The sequence below is a fragment of the Heterocephalus glaber genome, unplaced genomic scaffold (genome assembly GCF_053883595.1).
Source record: "Heterocephalus glaber isolate CG9 unplaced genomic scaffold, H.glaber_assembly_v1.0 deba00001572, whole genome shotgun sequence".
Lineage (NCBI taxonomy): Eukaryota > Metazoa > Chordata > Mammalia > Rodentia > Bathyergidae > Heterocephalus > Heterocephalus glaber.
In genome coordinates, this window is record NW_028258357.1 from 16,729,068 (window position 1) to 16,748,278 (window position 19,211).

Sequence of the window (19,211 nt, forward strand, 5' to 3'; positions counted from 1 at the left end):
AAGTGCTGGGTTTACAGGTTTATGCAAGATGCCCCATAGTATGCTAGTTTTAAGGCAAAGCAGAGGCTGAATTCTGTAAATTCTGGGTAGCATGGGCAATTGTCTGGTTAACTATATGCAAAGAACTCTTTACAAAACAACAGATTTCAGCAAACTGCCTCATTGATCTCTTGCCATGAACAGATCTGGAACACGAAACCGTACGTAGCTAACATTAAGATTAAATTATCAAGGTGTTATTCTTAAGGAAAACCAATTTATTATCTGTTCAGCCACTGAGTGTTGATTTTGGGCAGCCCTCTGTGCCCATCAAAGGAAAAGCTCAGCGACAGTGTCAGGGGACGCGCAGAGGTGGGCGCAGAGAAGGGGTCCCAGCCTGCCCCTAGCTGGGCAGGTGGGAAGAGCCCGGGGCCTGATGCCCTGCGGACTGGGAGGCAGCACAGAAGCCCCGCCAGGCAGTGCCTGGCCTGCTGGTGTATAAAGGGTGACTTCGTGGAATGCTGGTGAATGCACCAACAACCCCGTTGCACAAAGAGGGTCTGGAGTTGCAAGGAGGATGGATGGCAACAGCCGGAGGATGGGGGCAGGAAGTGTGGAAATCCAAAGGACAGCCCCTAAGCAGAGCCGCGGCAGGGCAGCAGAGGGCAGGGAAGGGGCTTCGACGAAGCGGCCACTGAGGCGGGGGACTGAACACGCTTTGGCCCAGACACAGTGGAGACGCCTGCCCTGGGCTACAGCGAGTCAGACCTGGAAACCCGGAGAGGGGCAGCTGAGGAGATGGGAGCAGCCAGGTGCTTCAAGGAGGAGCAAGAACCGGGCCAGTGACCAAACCCCAGGGCCGGTCAGTGCTGAAGAGCCAGGCGTTGGGTGGGACCTGGGCTGGGAAAGGCCCCAGATTGGCGCTGGGAGATTGGTTCAGCACCCTGGAAGCCAAGGAGGAGATCGCTGAGAAGGGAGAGCAAAGTGTGACGCCTGAGGACAGAAACAAGTCCAAAATCCGTGCCTAGCGCCGTGGCTGGCACACACAGGAGCTGCTACTTTTATTGGGCTTCCTGGGTGAAATCCTGGCTTCAGCAACAAGGAGGATTTGTTGCTGATTTTGTTAAGAGCAGCTTCAGGAGAATGAAGGCGGCAGACAGGAGGAACTCCGTGGTGCAGCGAGCGTCCCTGAGGGAGCCGGGAGCTGGCTCAAGGGACAGGTCAGGATGCAGGCTCTCAGCCGCCCAAGGGCACCACGGTGCTTGCTGCAGAGTCCACAGCAGCTCCTCAGCCAAGCCGAACAAAACAAAGACGCAACCCAGGGTGGTCATTTCTTTCCTGGGTCCTAAGAACCTGTGCTCTCCCGAGTGGAGGCAGCAGCCGGTGTCTACACCGCAGGCTGTGCACGGGCTTCAGTGAGCAGCAGTTTGGGGGCCCACGTATTCCACACTGGGTTGCAAACTGTACTTCTGTCCCCACTGCGTCCCATGACCTGGCTGGCCACAGAGCTCAGGGCCACCATGGGAGGTCTTCGTGGCCTGGCTCCTCCTGCAAAGCAATTATACTCTACAAAAAGTAACAACTGTTTTTTTTGTAGGGGATTTTCTGATAGTGTGCTTTGACAGAGCTTTCAAAGACGTGGTTTTGCACATAATTTTAATGAAAGATGAGCACGCATAGAAAGAAGGCAAATATGCTGAGTCTTCAGGGACCCTAATTATGGAGGCAAAAAAATCCAAGAAGCACCTGCTTCACTTTGTGAAGGGTTTGCAGGTGCGGAAACGTGAGCACAGAGCTCCGGTTTAATCGCAGGAAGGCTAAGTCCCGCCTTCCCGTTTGCTCTCCAGTGTTGGGGTCACCGTTTTCCTCTTTTCCAGTTTCAGGGCGCCTACTGCGAACATCTCTGCTCAAGCTGAGAAGCATGCGCTGCGGGCCACTCTGGCTTGTGTGGCCTCTCTGCATGCTTTGCTGGGCGTCTGTACAATTGAGAACTCCTTGTATTTATGTTACAATTCCAGCCTTATTTGTATAAAGAAAATTCTTATTTCCCCAGTAAAACCCGCAGGGGAAGGCTTAGAGTTCGTGTGGGTTTCTAGTAGCTTTTCCCTATCCCATGCTGTCTGTGGAATTTTGGAGGTTTTCCAGAGCCTTTAAATTCCCTTCACTTCGGTGCCAGCTTTAGGAGACTGATTTGTAACGAGGACCTGAATTCTCAGGGTGGGGAGGTCTCAGGTTAACCTTCACAGCTCCCTGCTCTCCTGCAGAAAGCATTACACATTTATTCGCTTGCATTTTGTTCATCATTCCCCAAGCTAAGATCATTGCCTTTCATTATGCCAAGACAAACAATACTTAGTTTTATAGCTACAGTTTGGAAACCTAAAATAAAATACGACTTTTGAATCTTAAATTCAAAGGCAGCCTTATATTTAGCATTTGAGTATATATTTATTCTCTGTAACCACTAAACAAAATCAAATCACAATTCCGTATCTGGAAGTGACCACCAGAAATATCCTCCATAATTAGTACTTGAATAATAGAGCACTGTTTTTTAGAAGAAGGATTTCTGGATTCACTAAGAAAAAGAAATGATGATCTTTCTTCCTTTTCTTTTAAATTATACATTAGGAACTTGCTTGTTATCAGGTCAGATCACTACTGGTGCTTTTATTTTAGCCTTAAGCATGTCCTGGAAATCAATATATTCGTCCCTCAGTATTATCAACCAAGCCCAGGACCCGTCCACATTGACCACAATCTGCGGATGCTCAAATCTCATAGAAGAAGGCATAAGAGCTGCAGATAACACATGTACATACTCTTGTGGATTTTAAATCATCTGTAGATTACTTACACTGTCTAATGCGATGTGAAGGCTGTATAAGTCATTGTTACACTGTATTGTTTAGGGGATCACAAATAAAAGCTTTGCATGTTCAGGTCGGGGCAATTTTTCCCAAATATTTTCAATTTGTAGTTGGTTGAATTTGAAGAAGCAAAGCCCAAGGAGACAGAGGGCTGACTGCAGTATTTCATTTTCGAACACAGTCAGCAGCAGGGCATGTCCTGTTCTGAGTGCATGGGCTCCGATCCCAAGCTTGAACACTTACGTTGTGAGCACTGTGATGAGCGTGAGTCTTGAGCGATTGAAAAATACAGTGATTGCTACATTTAAAAAAAAGTTGCAATGAAAGACACACTGTCAAGAACAATGGGATAAGTGTGCTTGAAGCAAGGAGGCAGTATTTTGAAGGGGATTAATAGCAATATGTCTTTTATTGTAATAAAAAATTTTAAGTTTAAACATTCACTGTGATTTTGATCATACTGCATATGCTCCTGGCAGGAATCGTTTGTATCCCCACTGCAGCAGGAGATGAGGGGTGACTGCTTGCCGTGCGTCTGAAGTGTAGACCAGGGAAGTGGTTCCGCACGGCTACCTGGGAATGCTTTCTAGCTAGATATTCAGGGCTGAGTCATAACTATTAATTTTGCATACAATATTTTCCTTAGTTACAAAGCTTAATTATTATTCTCAGTTTTAGCAAGTAAATTAAAATAGGGTCGAACAATTATGTCTGGTAGCCCTCAATGGCTTTCACATGATTATAAAATACACAAAGCAGGGCCGGGGATTTAGCTCAGTGGTTTCGCCGCCTGCCGCGCAAGTGCAAGGACCCGAGTTCCGTCCCCGGTACCCCACCCCGCCCCAAAATATACAAAGCATGCAGTACTGTGGTGAATGTGTACACAGCAAAACAAGCCAGGTTGTGGGGATGATATGGCAGAGAAAGACCACAAGCGGCTGTCTGCAGAACTCTGCCTGCAGACTCCTCAGTGTGAAGGCCACCTTCTGGCAAAGGCTTCCTGGGCCTCCCAGCTGACACTTTCTTTTGGGTCTTGGGGCTCTGCTTCCCTGCTGCACGGGGTGACCCCTGAGGACCATCCACACCTTCCTTGCTTTGTCCCCCCCATAACCACTGGTACCCAGTCTGACACTGAACGCTGTCAAGTCGCCATTTTTCAAGTCAAAGCTGGCTCACTGTCACCTGTCACAGGATTCAGTCTCGTGGCCGTTAGAGGAACACACCCAGGGACTGCTGTTCAGTAAGGGGTCTGAAGCCAGCTCTGCGCACCTGGAGGCCTCGGCAAACTTTCTAGAGGGCCTGGTGCTGGAGTTACAGAGGGGCCCAGCAGGCGTGGCCAGGGGTGGCTAGGAGCTTCCTGTGGGATGGAGGAAGTTCCAAAGATCCTGTGACTTTCCAGCCTTGAACAGAGGGGGATCAGGTCTTCATTTCTGCAGTAGGCAGCAGGCTCCAATGCAGGCGCGGAGGGAGGCAGGGAGGGCTCCTGGGAGGGCTGACTGTCCTCAGACTGGGGCAGCTGGATATTTCCCCTCTTTGCAAACAGCTTGGACTCTCATTGGTCTCTAAAGACTCAGGGGAGTCTCATTTGGCTGGGAAAGGAGGCTGAATGACCTCTCAAGGGCTTTACTGGTCCTAAGAAGACTGGCACCAGGGGATGCTGAACCCAGCTAAGACCACGTGACAAGGGCAGACAGCAGGAAAGTAGCCATCCAAGCCACATCACAGGCCCGAGTTGCTGTTCTGCCCATGTAGCTCATGCACCCGGGCCCAAATCTGGTGCAGGACAAAGTGGTGCTTTCTCTCTGGTCCTCTAGCCACTTGGCTAGTTTCCAGGCAGAGCAACAAAGTGAGTCTACCCTGGGAAGCTCACCTGCCCAGCAGCCTCAGCAGGACGCTCTCTGAATGTACGAAGCCCACAGAGTGCTTGGTAAGTAACAGATCACAGGGCAACAACCCCATATTTCTGCTTCAAGAATAGGGGACAGGGGGTGGGTGGGGGGAAATCTGCATCTCTAACAAACTTCCAGATGCTGCTGACGCAGCATGTCTGGGGACCCCGCTTTCAGAACAACTATTCTAAAAATGCGTTGATTGGTTTGATTGAAAGTCACTGCCAGAACTGCTCTCTGCTGCTATGCATGTAAACTTGGTTGTACTGCATTCTACATTAATTCAGAGAAGCCAGTTTATCAAAACATGCCTTCTCCACCTGACAAGTGATTTCCAAAAATCCCTCGTTAGCATTTAGCTACAGCTCCTGGTCTTGAGAGCAGTTAACAATTATTTAATCCTTTCATGGTTTCTCAGGGACTGAGAGAGCAGAAAACATTCTCCACATAAAATAAAGAGCAGTAGTCATAAAGACAGATTCTAGAGTTACACCTAGAAGAGATGTTGATAAATAGAGTTGATAAGACCAAGTGGCATGCTACAAGTATGTGGTTTCTCATAAAATTTCCCCAATTCTCCCTCAACTAGGAGTACATTCAAGGTGTTAAGCACATGCTGCCCCGAGATGAGACACAAACTAACACATGCTGTGGTCTGCTTCTGGGTGTGTGAGCAAGAACAAGTTTTCTAGAAAACAATTCGGCAACAGTTTTCCAGTTTCCAGACTTGTATGTCCTTGACCCAGCTGTTCTACATTTAGTAGCTTATTCTAAAGAAATAATTAGACCAGTGGCAAAAGATTTAGGGAAAGGGCTGTCACCCAGAATATTGCTTATAATTTTAAAAAACTGTGAAGATACTCAGTGATCAAAAAGAGGAATTGGTTAAATAAATTTGGTTCAGCTACGGTTGTAAAACTGTCATCACTCCACTGCAAAGAATACTGAGGATGAATATTTGTAGGAATAAAAAGATTTCAAAATACATTGTGCTTTAAAATAGATTATAAAACAGCAGGTACAGAATATTTGTAAGTGGAAAGTGATGCCCAAGAATGCATAAGTAATTGGTCTGAAAGATCACACACGAACAAGGCGGTAGCTTCGAGGTGTTTACCTGCCCTGGGTAGTAAAACTGCAGCTGCTTTTACTTCTCCCTTCTGGTCTTAGTTTTGGAAGTGGATAACAATGGATGTGGATTGCTTTTGTAATAAGAAACAAGGAGGAAAGGGGACTAGAGATGGATGGAGGGAGGTGGCCTGGGAGGGGAAGGGGAATACAAAAATCAAGATGTGTTATGCACGTGTACCTACTCCCTAAGATGGATGCAGACTTCATGTACTGCAAACATGGGCTAGTGAAATAAAAATTGAAAAAAACATTTAACAAGTTGTATGATTTGAGTTTAAAAAAGCCAATTGTTTATGTATGAAACACGCTGAGGTTTTGAGCCCATCACTTGTTAAGTACAACTTGAGCTGTGTGCGCGTATACACGTGTGTGTTTGTGTACCCTGAAGGTCTGAGGAGATCCACAGATGAGTTCCTTCCCCCAGAAGGGACTGAAGTGCAGTGAAAAAGAGCACCGGAGAAGGCGTCTGTATTCCTGGCCTCCCTCCCTTCTTCCTAGCTGTGCGGCTAGGAACTTAGCCTCTCTGCCTTAGTTGCCTCGTTTGTAAAATGGGCCCCTTCACACAGCATCTACTTTGTAGAGCCCTTGCAAGGAGAAGCTGAAATAGTTCCATGCCTCGTACACAGTGAACATCAATAGATTGCAGTTGCTACTCTCCTGCTGAGGCTGGACGCTCTTACTCAGAGTGTCCCTTCGCAAAGCGCAGCGCGGTACAGCAGCGCAGAGCGGAAGCCACGGGAAGACCTGGGGCGCAGCTGGCCAACCTCTGCTGCACGCTGTGAGGCCACTGAGGCGGCAGCGGCAAGGGTGAGCTTGCAGCAGAGCAGCACATTTACGCTAGTGACAACCAACGGAATCAACTTACTTGGACAGCGAGTTCAAGACAAGCAGGGAGCACAGATAGGAGCAGCCCTTGAAATCGCTCGTGATGTGAAGCAATGAGAGTAATATGAGTTATAAAAGCAAGAATAAAAGGGCCAGGGCTTTAGCTCAGTGGTTTCGCCGCCTGCGCAAGGACCCGAGTTCCATCCCCGGTACCAAAAAAAAAAAAAAAAAAAAAAGAATAAAGAGAACCGAGGCAGAAAGCCAAAATGAGATAAGGTGGAGAGGGCCTGGGGCCTGCCCGGCAAGGGCTCTACCGCTGAGCCACACTCCCAGCCCCTGTTGGGTCTTCTGTTGGGTAATTCCCTGAGAAAACAACCCAAGGGAAGGGCTTCTGTGAGCAGAGGTGAGCAAAAAGGAATTAGGAGTGTGGCTGTCCGCATGGGCTATTTTCTTTCTGCTGCGATGAAGACAGAACCCAGGGTCTTGCAGGTGCCTGGCACACGCTCTACCGCCGAGCCGCTCTGCTAGCTCAAGCTCTGCCGCACGGATACGATACGCATGTTTCTGGGCTTAGAGCTGTAGTCACCGTGGCTTTTATGGTATGTGCGGGAGAGTGAAAGATAAAATATTTTGATTTTTTTCCAGAACCTTGGGCAACAGAGACTTTAAAAACAGTTGTTTATAAGTTTTTCCCAGCGGGTTATTCCTACGAAGAAATTCCCGAAGTTACTTCTGAAAATGACAATTCCTCACACACGGAATTTGAATAAACCACATATGATTTTAATTTGAATCTCTTCTAAGGAAAGGGGCTTTTAAATTTAATATTGCTATCTAATTCTAAAATTTAATTTTCTTTTAAAGCTTTCAACCTATTTCTATTTCTCATTTTCACTACCGCTTCTCTGAAGACATAGAACAGAGACAGTCTTCACACTTGAACCGAGGTACAGACAATTATTGGGAGATTTACATATCTGAAAATTCAGACTTCAGAAATGCTTCCAGGTTGAAAATTTAAAAAATCAAACAGGTTCAGAGGAATAGACTCAATGAGAACTACAGAAAAGCTACCTAAACCTTTGGGAAAGAAAGTTTCCAAAACCTTAATATAGTAGAGAATTTACTTATTCTTTACTTAAAAATAATCTTAAAATAGTAACTTTCCCATACTAGGAAGGCAAATTTCCACCTCCCCCTACTTAAAAACAGGCATTTCATTTATTTATTTATAAAGAGACATTTCCAGGGTCACAAACACCTGTGAATAATATTATCCTTCAACTAAGACCTAGCAAAAGTAAAACTACAGAGAGTACCAAATTGAATATAATGGCTCATCCCAGAAGCAGATGTCTCCTAATGGTACACTTAATTTAATTAAGAAGTGATGGAGTTTTGCGTATTAGTGATAATTCACCCTTGGGGCAAAATTCTGGTCTAGGTGTGGAGTATGTGTAAGTCTAGGGAGGCCAAACAAAATAGAATTTCACCTGGCCAGAGAAAATCCCCATTTAACCAAACACTGTATGCCTTGCAATTTTCCACATGGGAGTTATTCACAAAGCAACCAATCAACTGAAAAAAAAACCCCAACCCCCCAAAAGGCAATATACTCACTGCTTTGTAAAGCTCAGTCCTCTGGACATTATTTAAAAGAGGCAATTCATTATTATAGACTTCAAAATTGAAGCAAAAAGTGCATTGCTAGACCATATGGTCCATAATGTCCCTTCCAAAATTTAGCACAAAGAGAGTTGAAACACAGACCCTGCCTTAATAGGGCTTACACTCCAAGGAATGGATGGATGATTGCATCATCTCATCCAGCTGGGTGCCCTTCTATGTTTGGACATTTCACAAGCTGCATTTGGGAGAGCAACGGGGCTCCTTGGAATCAAAGTATTGTCTGGCCCAGTAGGTTTCAGGGCCACTGTCTTACGTTTCTTCCTCTAAAAGTTCACAGTGTATCTCAGCAAATTATAAGCTCTGAGATGGTTAGTTTTTAGAAAAATATTCATTCTTTTACTCTGTAATGTATAATGGGCATGTGCTGCATTCCATGTACTGTACTATGCACAAAGACAAATTCTAGTTGGAGAAAATAACACATCAATGCCCGTGTTAGGAAGTGGTGTGTACTATACAACAGAAATATGCAATATGTGCTGAAGAGGAAGCAATGGGCTCTTTTTTTGGTAACACAGTGCTTGATTGTTCTGAGTACCTATTAGGTGGTTATATTAGCAACCACCTAAAACTCAGACTTTCGTTAATTCATAAAAGGCACCTGGACTGCATCTCTCCTAAGTCCCACTGTATCATTTGCCAGTTTCTGTGAGATGTTAATGTTGGTGTTACCCCCTTAACCCTCCTTCAGTGCTTTAATATCTCCATATCACTCCAAAGAAGATGCCTTCCTTGTATTTGTTTCTTATATTTGTATTTGTAGTGTGGAATACAAATTTGAGAATTTATTCTTGGTAATGTGAATAATTTTATAACTTTGCTCTCTCCTCAATTTGAGGAGCTGATAATAAATAAAAAACCAGGACTTACTTAAGATGAGGTTCTATATGCTAAGTGCCAAAAATAAAAAAATCAATAAATGAATTTTAAAAAGAAGCAATTCCAAGGTGATACTCTTAAGTGAAATAAACAGGACACATGTGTAAATACCAAATAGTTTCTCTGGTGTGAGAAACTGAAAGTGTAAATAAGGATTAAAAGTTATAATAGATAATGTGAAATAGGAAGAAAAGGGGCAAAGGGGAAGGGGAAGTGGGAGGGGTAGGGGAAAGGAAAGAAGGGAATGGAATTAATATGAGAAAATGAAAAAATGGAAACAAAGTCTTTGTAAATAGAGAGGGTTGGAGGGGTTGAAGGGAGGGCAGGGGAAGGGGGAAAATAAGAACCAAGAAAGATTATGTAAAGGTGCAAATTTCCAATGATGAACATCACTATACTGTATACCTAAAATGTACCAATAAAATTAATGAAAAAAAGAGGCAACTCCAGATCGAATTAGGGACAAATTACCTTCCCCAAATATAAAATCGCAAATTACATATATCATCTTATTAATAGTTTTCCTTCTTTATTCTTTTCTCTCTTTTGGCAATGGCCTTTAAAAAAATGGAAATGAAAATATAGAATTCATTAGGCTTGAGATACTATCTTCAATTCCCTAAATACAGAGAACCTGGGCAGTGAGTGGGATGCTGGCTTCAGAGTTGGGGAAGAACAAGTGGAAAAATCCAAAGCAACTATGTCCATGAATTTAGTCATTTTTCAAACATTTAACGGAAGACGCCGACATGGATGGAGATGTTACTGATCGAGGCACTTTGGATACACTATTTTGTTCAATCACTATAACACTCATGACCCCTGCTTTCAAGGGCAGGCAGATGAATAACCAGGAGTTGATATAGAAGGAAGGGTCCATGTTTCATGGGGAACAGGGTAGGAAGGGCATCCATATTCAGCACCTCAGAGCTGATCCTTCCTTGGAGGATAGTTTCAGAAGTGAAGATTATGTCTTCGAGCTGGAGTTTGCTGGAAAACCCAACCAGGAACATAAAAGGCAGAACTAAATGAATATGTTCAGATTGAAGAGATACCTTTTACCACTCTTCACACTCGCTAATATGTATATATTAGTTATATATGTTTTTAGGTTTTTAATCTTAGATAGAGATGTCTTTAAAGCTGTCCAGGTAAATGGAATAAGCAGCAAGGCTGTACTATGGAGGAGAGAAGTGATTCACAGAAATCATTCTACCTAAATGGATGCCTCAATAGCAGCGTTTGTAATCGCAGGCTTTTGTTAAGGAAACCGCTACAAGATAAAACAGAGTTTGCAACTCAGTAACTTATCAGAGTTGAATGCAGGTCTCTGTTGATTTTTCTTCACTCAGCACTATTTAGAAGATAACATCAAGAGGGGCATTATTTAGAGATTGGATCCAGGAGGAAAACAAATGTTAAGGTGAACGCCTGTGTATAAATGTTTATATTTGTATCATCTCTATCATACTTCCTCAAACTTGGAAGCAACCAAATTGTAATGGTGGATACACAACTTTATGCGTGTGTCAAAACTCCAAGTACTCTATATCACAAAGAATGAACTGTAATGTAAACCACCGACTTTAGTTAATAATATGTCAATGTTGGTTCATAATTGTGACAAATGTACCACACTAATGCATGACGTTAATAACGGTAAGTTGTGAGGGTGGGTAACAGTAGAGGGGGTTTGTAGGAACTCTGTAATTTGTGTTCAATTTTTCAGTGAGCCTAAAACTGCTCTGCAAAATAGAGGACTTTTAGGGGAGTGAATGACTGTATAATGATAGAGGATACAGGCCCTTACCAATCTTGTAGCTTTTCTAACACCAAGCATGAGCCCTAGTGTACACCAGGAACACAAGTGGTTATCACGAGTCGATGCAGGTTCATCAGCTGTTAGTACACATGCTGCTTTGGAACAGGATGTTGACAATGGAGGGGATTTGGACATGTGAAGGCAGGGAGTATTCAGCGCAGTTCTCTGCCTTTCTCCCAATTTTTCATAAACCCCACACTGCTCTAAAAAAATCAAGATTATGAAAAAAGAGAGCCTGTTAACTAAAAAAAAAAGTCTTAAGAAAGCTTGAAGGGGACAAAAGACTGGTTAATTTGAGCACACAAAGAGAGAAATGCTAGATCTAGAATGATATGACTTAAGTTACCATCTAACATGTTAGTTTATTATGGCATTTTTTTTTTTTGGAACTGGGGATCAAATTCGGGTCCTTCTGATTGCAAGGCAGGTGGTGGAACCACTGAGCTAAATCCCCGGCCCCTATTATGGTATATTTTTAATTGAAATATTATGTATAAGAAAACACCAGAAAATTAAAATTATCTTTGTTTTGCAACTGAAGAAGATTTTAGAGATTGATAAACAGGTATAGGTAAACTTAGAAATTAATTAATTGTGAAATCAAACACTTCAAATGATGTCAAGGAGAAGGGAAAATTGTATTTGGTTTTTACTGGAGCACAAATGAATGTATTAAAGTAAATATTGTGGGGAAAATATCTTGTAGTCACTAAGGATGCAAGAAGAACTGTTCTGAAAATCTTATGTATGTTACCACATTGGAATATATCCAATATTACTAGACATATTCCATACTTAACAGGTTAAATTTATCTTATCCAGCGCTAATCTTATAAGCTATTTCAGGGTTCCAAAATCTATTTCTTAAGAACAAAAATTACCCACTTTTTCAGCGGTTTTAAAACTTAGGACAGGGCCGGGGACTTAGCTCAGTGGTTCTGCCACCTGCCTCGCAAGCGCAATGACCAGAGTTCAATCCCCGGTACAAAACAACAACAACAAAGAAAACTCAGGACAATATGTCCCACTGCTCAGGAGAGAGATGGTCTCGCCTGGGATTCACAGGTTGGGAGGCGGAGTCACCCTGCGTTCAAACCCTTCCTCTGTACTTCCTGGTTGTAAGACAGTGAGCAAGTTACGTACTTTCCCTTGGCCTTTGTACCCCATACGTAAATGGGGCTGACAGCCATGCAGATTGAGCACCCCTAATCTGAAAACTTGAAATCTAAAATGCTCCAAAGCCTGAAACTTTCTGAGCGCTGACACGATGTCACAAGTGGAAAATTCCACAGCCCAGATGCAGGTACACTAAAAATACGGTGTAAAATTACCCGCACCTTATGTGTGTAAAGGTGCACATGAAACATGAGTGAGTTCTGTATTTAGACTTGAGTCCCATCTCCAAGATATCTTTTTATGTATATGCAAAAATTGTAAAATCTAAAAAAAAAATAAATTAAAAACTGAAACAGTCCCAGTTCCAAACATTTTGGCTAAGAGATAAAGTATCTGCCTCACAGATTAAATGCCACAATATGCCTAATTCTCTTATGCAGAGCTGGGCATACAAGTGTTAACTGTTATTAGTCCTAAGAAACTGATTTTAGGACACTGTGATTCCATGTCACTTAAGGGGTCATCTACGATGATCCCTTAGGTTGATGGCAAGGTGAAGAAACCTCTTTGGTGGTACTTCTACCACTTCGGGGTCAGTAAAAGTCTATATATTCTTTTCCTTCACAGGATCTTCAGCTCAGTGACAGCAGGAGCCAAAATTAGTCATCTTTGTTAACAAAATATTTAAGAAAACATTACTCAAAATCAGGAGCCGTACTGATTTACTTCTTTTTGGGGAAAAAAATTTGTCTTCAGCTAAAGTACATACTGTGGAAGTGAAAACTTTTTTCTTTTTAAAATCAAATAAAAGAATAAACCAGGTAAGGTTTTAATCTATGCTACTCTGGCCTAATAATATCACTGTATATCAACTTTTAGGATACTTGTGTCCTGAACTATTTCCCATGAGGGGACTTGATTATACAGGTGCTTTCAGCTGAAATGCCACTGTGTTGAAGGCAGAGAAAACAGCAACTTCAGAAAATTAACTCCAAGTTGAGATCTACACCATTTGGCGAAAGTTCTAATTCACAATACAAAAATCCCGGATAACAGATCAAATCCGTGCTTCTGGCTTTGAAGGGTTCCAGCAGAGGCAGTGAATGCAGCATTCGCTACTGAGATTTAGTTAATGAAGATGGGAAATAAAGGTTTATGATATTCTAAGAAGCAATCAAATTTCTATTTTCATGTAAACTACCTAAAATAAACACCAAGGGCTGCAAATCAGAAAAATACCCCAAAGAATGGAAGAACAGCTCTAGATAGATAGCTTTTCCTAAGTTTCATGTTAAGCAATAGACATGTATTTAACTAAATTATTCTCTACTGAGACTATTAAAACAGCTTTGCTCTTGCTATCAGGATGTAATTTCTGATCCACTCAATTTCAAGAAATTGAAATTCAAATTACAGATCTGGCTTATTTTAAATGATGCTACAGGCACAATACAATATTTATGACAATTAGAACACTGAAGTAGCTGGACTTAGATGATTTAGTTAGTAGCATTAAATCAGATGTCAAACTAATTTCTTAGACATGTTCACGAATATCTCTGAAATCATTATGAGGCTTGATGATTGAAAAATTTTCCTATTTTCTCACTCTGTGATGACACAATTTAGATGTGTGCATATTTAGAATACAAGAGTCCCAGAAGTACAAGACCAGGAAAAACCCCACAAAGCATCTAATCTAATGTCACTTTCAAAGTAAGAGAGCAAGCTCAGGATAATCCAGGGAATACAGTGCCTACAGGCCTGAGCCCAGGGGTCAGACAAATAAAAGTTAGGGTTCATTCTCTTAAATTTGACCATGGTTAGTTGTTACTCTGAGTAAGACTTAAACTCCTATTGGCGCATCCTGCACAAAGGACCTGGGAAAGGAAAATGGGGCTGATAGTATAGGTGAGGTGTGCGTTGGTTACAACAGATTCAGGAACCAGTAACCCCTGACCACAGACAGTGGAAATGGCCATTTTGGTCAACATTTACTGCCCTTCTGTTTCATTTCACTTAGAGCTGAATGTTTTGCTTCTATTTAAAGAAAAAAAGAATGATAAAGAAGTCACATAAAGAATATTAGTTTTACAGAATATGTTCCCAATACTTGACAATTTTTAGCTAATTTGCAGTTTTTACAATAAATATTCTCAGACTGTCAAGAGGGTGCTTAAAACAATTTCTTGTTTTTTGTTTTGTTTTGTTTTGCTTTTTTTTTTGGTACCGGGGATTGAACTCGGGTCCTTGCGCTTGGGAGGCAGGCGGCAGAACCACTGAGCTAAATCCTGGGCCCTTAAAACAATTTCTTGAGACAAACTAAAAATAATTTTTCTCTTAACCTGGAGAATGATCAATGGATATACACTTAACTTCAGTTTCTTAAAAATAATTAAGAGCAAATATTATACGGTATAAGAATATTCCAGAGACATTGAACTACAGTGACAGAAGCCCAAGTATGAACACGAACAAAGCCAGAACACCTTTTTATATAACACCAGTGTGATTCAGCCAGACCAACAGATGAAGAAAACAGTGATTTGAAAGGTGGCAATTTGTATCTATACCCAGTATTTAGTATTTCAGCTACTAGAAATAAACGAGTTTGGCAAACTTACCCGCATTTTTGCACAAGCATCTTGAGTTGATTCTGTACCCCTGAGCTCTTTTATCAGCATAGAACCTAAATACTAAAACACAAACAAAGGGATGATGTATAAAAAGGAGAGTCTAAAAACCAGGCACGATTTAAAAACAAATGCGGAAGCACTATTGGCTAGGTTTCCTGGCTATAAGTTGTCAATAACTTTATAAAACTAACAGTCACTAATCCTTACCAATAAATGCATTTATAGAGCAAATGCAGCACAATTAACCATAAGTTCTGAGGGCTGTAAATTGCTCTCTATAATGAAACTGCAGCATTTTCTAAAGATGCCATCTTTCAAATCATATTTAACTACAAGATCGGGGCATCTAAAAATGTTTTCCCCTATTTTTTTGAGGCAGTAATGTCTGCAAAAATAAACCACACTACTATCTGTGTAATTACAGGGTTGTATGAGACAGCTGAGGAGCGAAGCAACATGTCCCCCACTTGGGCTGATTCGGCGGCGTAGGTAATTAACGTTAGGCTGCTCTTAGGCAGAGATGCAGTTCTGGACTCTTTTCATCCACAGCTGTGTGCCCTGTGGTTGATCCACCTGAGATCGGGCTGGCGGGGAGGTGGAGGAGGAAGAACGTCTTGAGTCCCTGGTATAGTCACAGTCACACCGGAGGGCTGGATGGAAGTAGGGAAGCATCGGGATGTTTCCTCCCAGGAATTACCAGCCCCGTCCCTGTTAGGTGACTGGGTCCAAAGCCACCTTGGTAAACAGCACCACTCGCTCTCCTGCTTCTGGCTGGGGGAAAATCGTTTTGAGCACAACGCCTGTGTTGCCCTTTTAACTCCTCAACCTCTGGAAGCTTCAACGGGTTTCTTTCTTTTTATCATCATTCTCTTCCCCAATAAATAAAGACTTCTCTATATCTTTTTACAAAGTGAATAAAACAATCATTTTGGAGTGGTCGGAAGGACACTTCCGGACTTCTCTGGTGACTCCTGATAAAGTGCAGACTCAGGGATGGGAATCAACGCTGTGGACCCGGGAAGCCACTGCCTTGGTAAGGAGCAGAAGGCCTGGCCAAGGGCACTGAAGAAAGGCCTGTTCAGAAAGGTTCAGGGATTTGAGGTCTTAACTTTGGAGGTAAGCCCTTTTGAGTGATTACTGTCGAAAGAAATCCAGTACTGCCAGAGAAGCAGGCAGTAAAAGAGGACAGTACAATGCGGCCAAACAGTCCCAACTGCAAGAAGATAACCAGAATGCCCACATCTAAATCAAATTAAGGAAAATGATCTTGGTGGAATTCTCATCTTTTAAGGTATCAGGAAATTTTGTCCTAATTGAAATGTTTCAAGAGAGAAGGCTTCATGCACTGCCAAGAGTTCAGCCATTTTTCTGCTGTAGTCATGACAACCACCACCTGCCCCAAAGCCTACAGCATTTTGAACATTTACCTGTTCAGATTACTCATAATTCTCAGCTAAGCATAACTATTTCTTCTGTTCTAAAAAGAACTGAGAAAAATCCTCAACAACCAAAAAATCTACAGCAGTAACAGAATCCTATAGATGACAATGAAAAGAATTAGGTATTTACATAAAGCGGTAGACTCAATGTTCTGAGATCATTGGTGAGTGAAGATGAATATATGTGCTATATTTATACTCATTTCCATTTTATTTTACTTATTTATTTTTTGCAGCACTGGAGATTGTACCCAGGGCTTTTTGCATGCTATGCAAGTACTCTATCAGCTCCTCATTTCTATTTTACATTGTGCTTTATCACATCTCTTTTGAAGCACACAACTCTGTAAGAGGGCAAAACAGATCATGAGCTTAAAGACTTGGATGTTATAAAACTCTTGTCAGTCGGACTTTCTTTGCACAGAATGCTACAGTAAGAAATTGAGAAGGGAGAAGACTCTTGAGGAATTGCAGTGATGAACATCTGGGCACATTTTCACTGTAAATGCAAAAAAACCCAGAAACACTGCCCTCCATCCCCACTTGTACCCAAATACTGGATCCACAGCCACTTACAAAAGCCTTGTAGTCACACGACTGGAAGATGAGCTTTTCTGGGTGATGCTGCCAGTACTGTACTGGAGTCGAGGCTGTGGCTTCATTTGGAGGTCGCAAGGTGATAGAAGGCTCTCCCCAGTCTCCTGTCTGAAAATGACATTTATTCTAGGAGCAATATGAGCCACAGGCAGAGTTCATTCCCCCCAGCTAGCCTGTGTTTGTCTTGTACAGGTGGGCTATAACTGCAAATGCATTCAGGTGTATTATGTGTTCATAAATATTGCTACTGGTTATTACATTTTTATGTGTATTAGCATCATATTTCTCAAAGCTGAATTAATTCAAAGTTGAATTATTCTACTTTAGGAGTGATACCCTAAGCTAAGTAATTTTAAAATATGGCATGAAGAAATCAATGGTTTATTATTCATAATTTTCTGTTACAACAAAATAGAACATAGCATCTTTGAGAGAATTTTCTGTTTTTAAACCTGATTGGAATTTTTAATTTAAACTGCTTTTACAGTAGAATAGTTTCATAAAATTCAGTCTCCACATATGACATGTACCATGTACTTTGAATAATTTTATAGCTCTGGAGAAAAGGTACTGTAAGTATGATACCAAATAACATGTTAAAGGAAAATTTTACTAATGGGTGATGTTAGTTTTTCTCATTTGATTTCAGGTGTATTGACAAAGGGCCACTGTGATTGCTACCTTCCTCAGGAAACCTGGATGCCAATGCCAAGTCGGCTCATCTGTGCATGTTGCATACTGAGAACCGTGATACACAGATACAAGTGCACTCGCCTGTGATGGTCTGGCATGTGATATAAAGGCCCATTAAGACACCCCCAGCCAGAAGGGCATCCCATCATCTCACTAATCACTTTCCATGACATTAGCCTCCATGTGTTTTCCTACAGTCAAGGTGCAGTATGAACATTTATAAAGTCGAAGCCCTGTGTTGACAGGTCCTTTCTGGGATCTAACCTGGTGTACATGTCACACACGGATCATTTCTTACTCTTCTTCCTGGTAAAGATTCTGATGTTTCAAAAATCTGTCCTTTGTTCTCAGGACATAACTGAAACTACATGGTAGGCAGATTTCCAAAGCCACTCTCTTCTAAACTGAATTTGGTGTGCTTTACTTTATAGAATGATGAGAAATTACTTTTCTCAGGCATTAGCAGAGTGTAAAGAGGTTTCATGAGGCTCCAAAACCTTGGCTACAGACCAATGCCACAGAGGGATTGGGAAAAGGGCCAAAAACACTGTGGGGATTCTTAAGGAAGATTTTCAAGGAGGCTGGGACAAGAATGCAGAACTGGAATATATGTTTTGGGAGAGAAAGGAAGTCTGTAGCTTTCATTAAAGTTTTTTGAAAGGATGTAGAAAGGCAAAAGGTTAGGGACCACAGGCTTCCAGGATGGCTCAAGTAGGGTGCATGTCTAGGGAAGGGCCTTCCAATTTTCTCTAAGCAGCTGGGTCTTAGATTGGGTGGGACAGAAGGCAGCTGCCAAAGACAGAAGTGGGAGGCAAAGGGCTCACCTTCTGGAAATTTCTAACTGGCTTTGAAAAAAAGAGAAGAAAAACTCTGGAGTCCGTCAGGAACACCTCGGCTCTTTCGCACACTAGAGGGCCTAAGCTAAGGGAGGAGCCCACACCATACGATGCTATCTCCGTGGCTTCTCACTGGAGCCTGAGCTGTCCCAACCCGAGCTCTTCTCTCTCGGTTCTGAGCTACTACTCTCTGTGTTTGCTTTGTTCCAGTTGCTGAGTTGCTTGTATATTGCTTGACCCTCCTATTCCCTCTCTGTTGATATTCTTAAGACTTTACCTATAATATTAACATTAGCATTTTTGTTTTGAGATCTATCCCTGATTTACATTTGAATTTTTCTCTTTATATTTATATAAAGTTTTACTTTTTGACAGCAGTAACTAATTGCAATTAATTTCAGGATTAAGTTTTTCTCTGGCTTCTAATTTTGATTTTTAAAATTTTCTTTCTCTTGCAAGTGTATCTTTATTATCTTTCTCGTCTTTATTTCAATCGGCTGTGATTTGCTCCTAATATAATAGTATAAGCTTCAAAATGGAGGACTGTAGGTTTCATTATTATTTTGAAGCTGAGTGTAATAATTTTTAAGGGATAATAGCTTACAACACTGGAAATATTGCAGCTAGAAGTTTTTAATAAAAGCTTTCCCCAAATGTAGCAAATCATCCTCTAATTCCCCCACTATCCACCCTGCCCAAAGCAACAACAACATAGCGAACAGGTATCGTACACTTAAGTCACAGGTGACAGAACAACAGAAGTTTGCACGCAACTCCGTGGGGAATGATACAAAAGGAGGATCTGGGTGA

At 42.0% G+C, this 19,211-nt stretch overlaps 1 protein-coding gene across 30 annotated transcripts in view; it reads right to left on the bottom strand.

Annotated features, from left to right (window-relative positions):
- The window catches only part of Anks1b (ankyrin repeat and sterile alpha motif domain containing 1B), a 1,083,815-nt gene that overhangs the window by 29,792 nt on the left and 1,034,812 nt on the right, over positions 1–19,211 (bottom strand). For all 30 annotated transcript variants that reach the window (XM_087192834.1, XM_087192832.1, XM_087192833.1 and 27 more), the window contains 2 exons: positions 16,852–16,980; positions 14,825–14,896 (listed from right to left, as the gene is read on the bottom strand). In XM_087192834.1, coding sequence (XP_087048960.1) covers positions 14,825–14,896; positions 16,852–16,980 — 201 coding nt within the window. The remainder of the gene's footprint in view (positions 1–14,824; positions 14,897–16,851; positions 16,981–19,211) is intronic.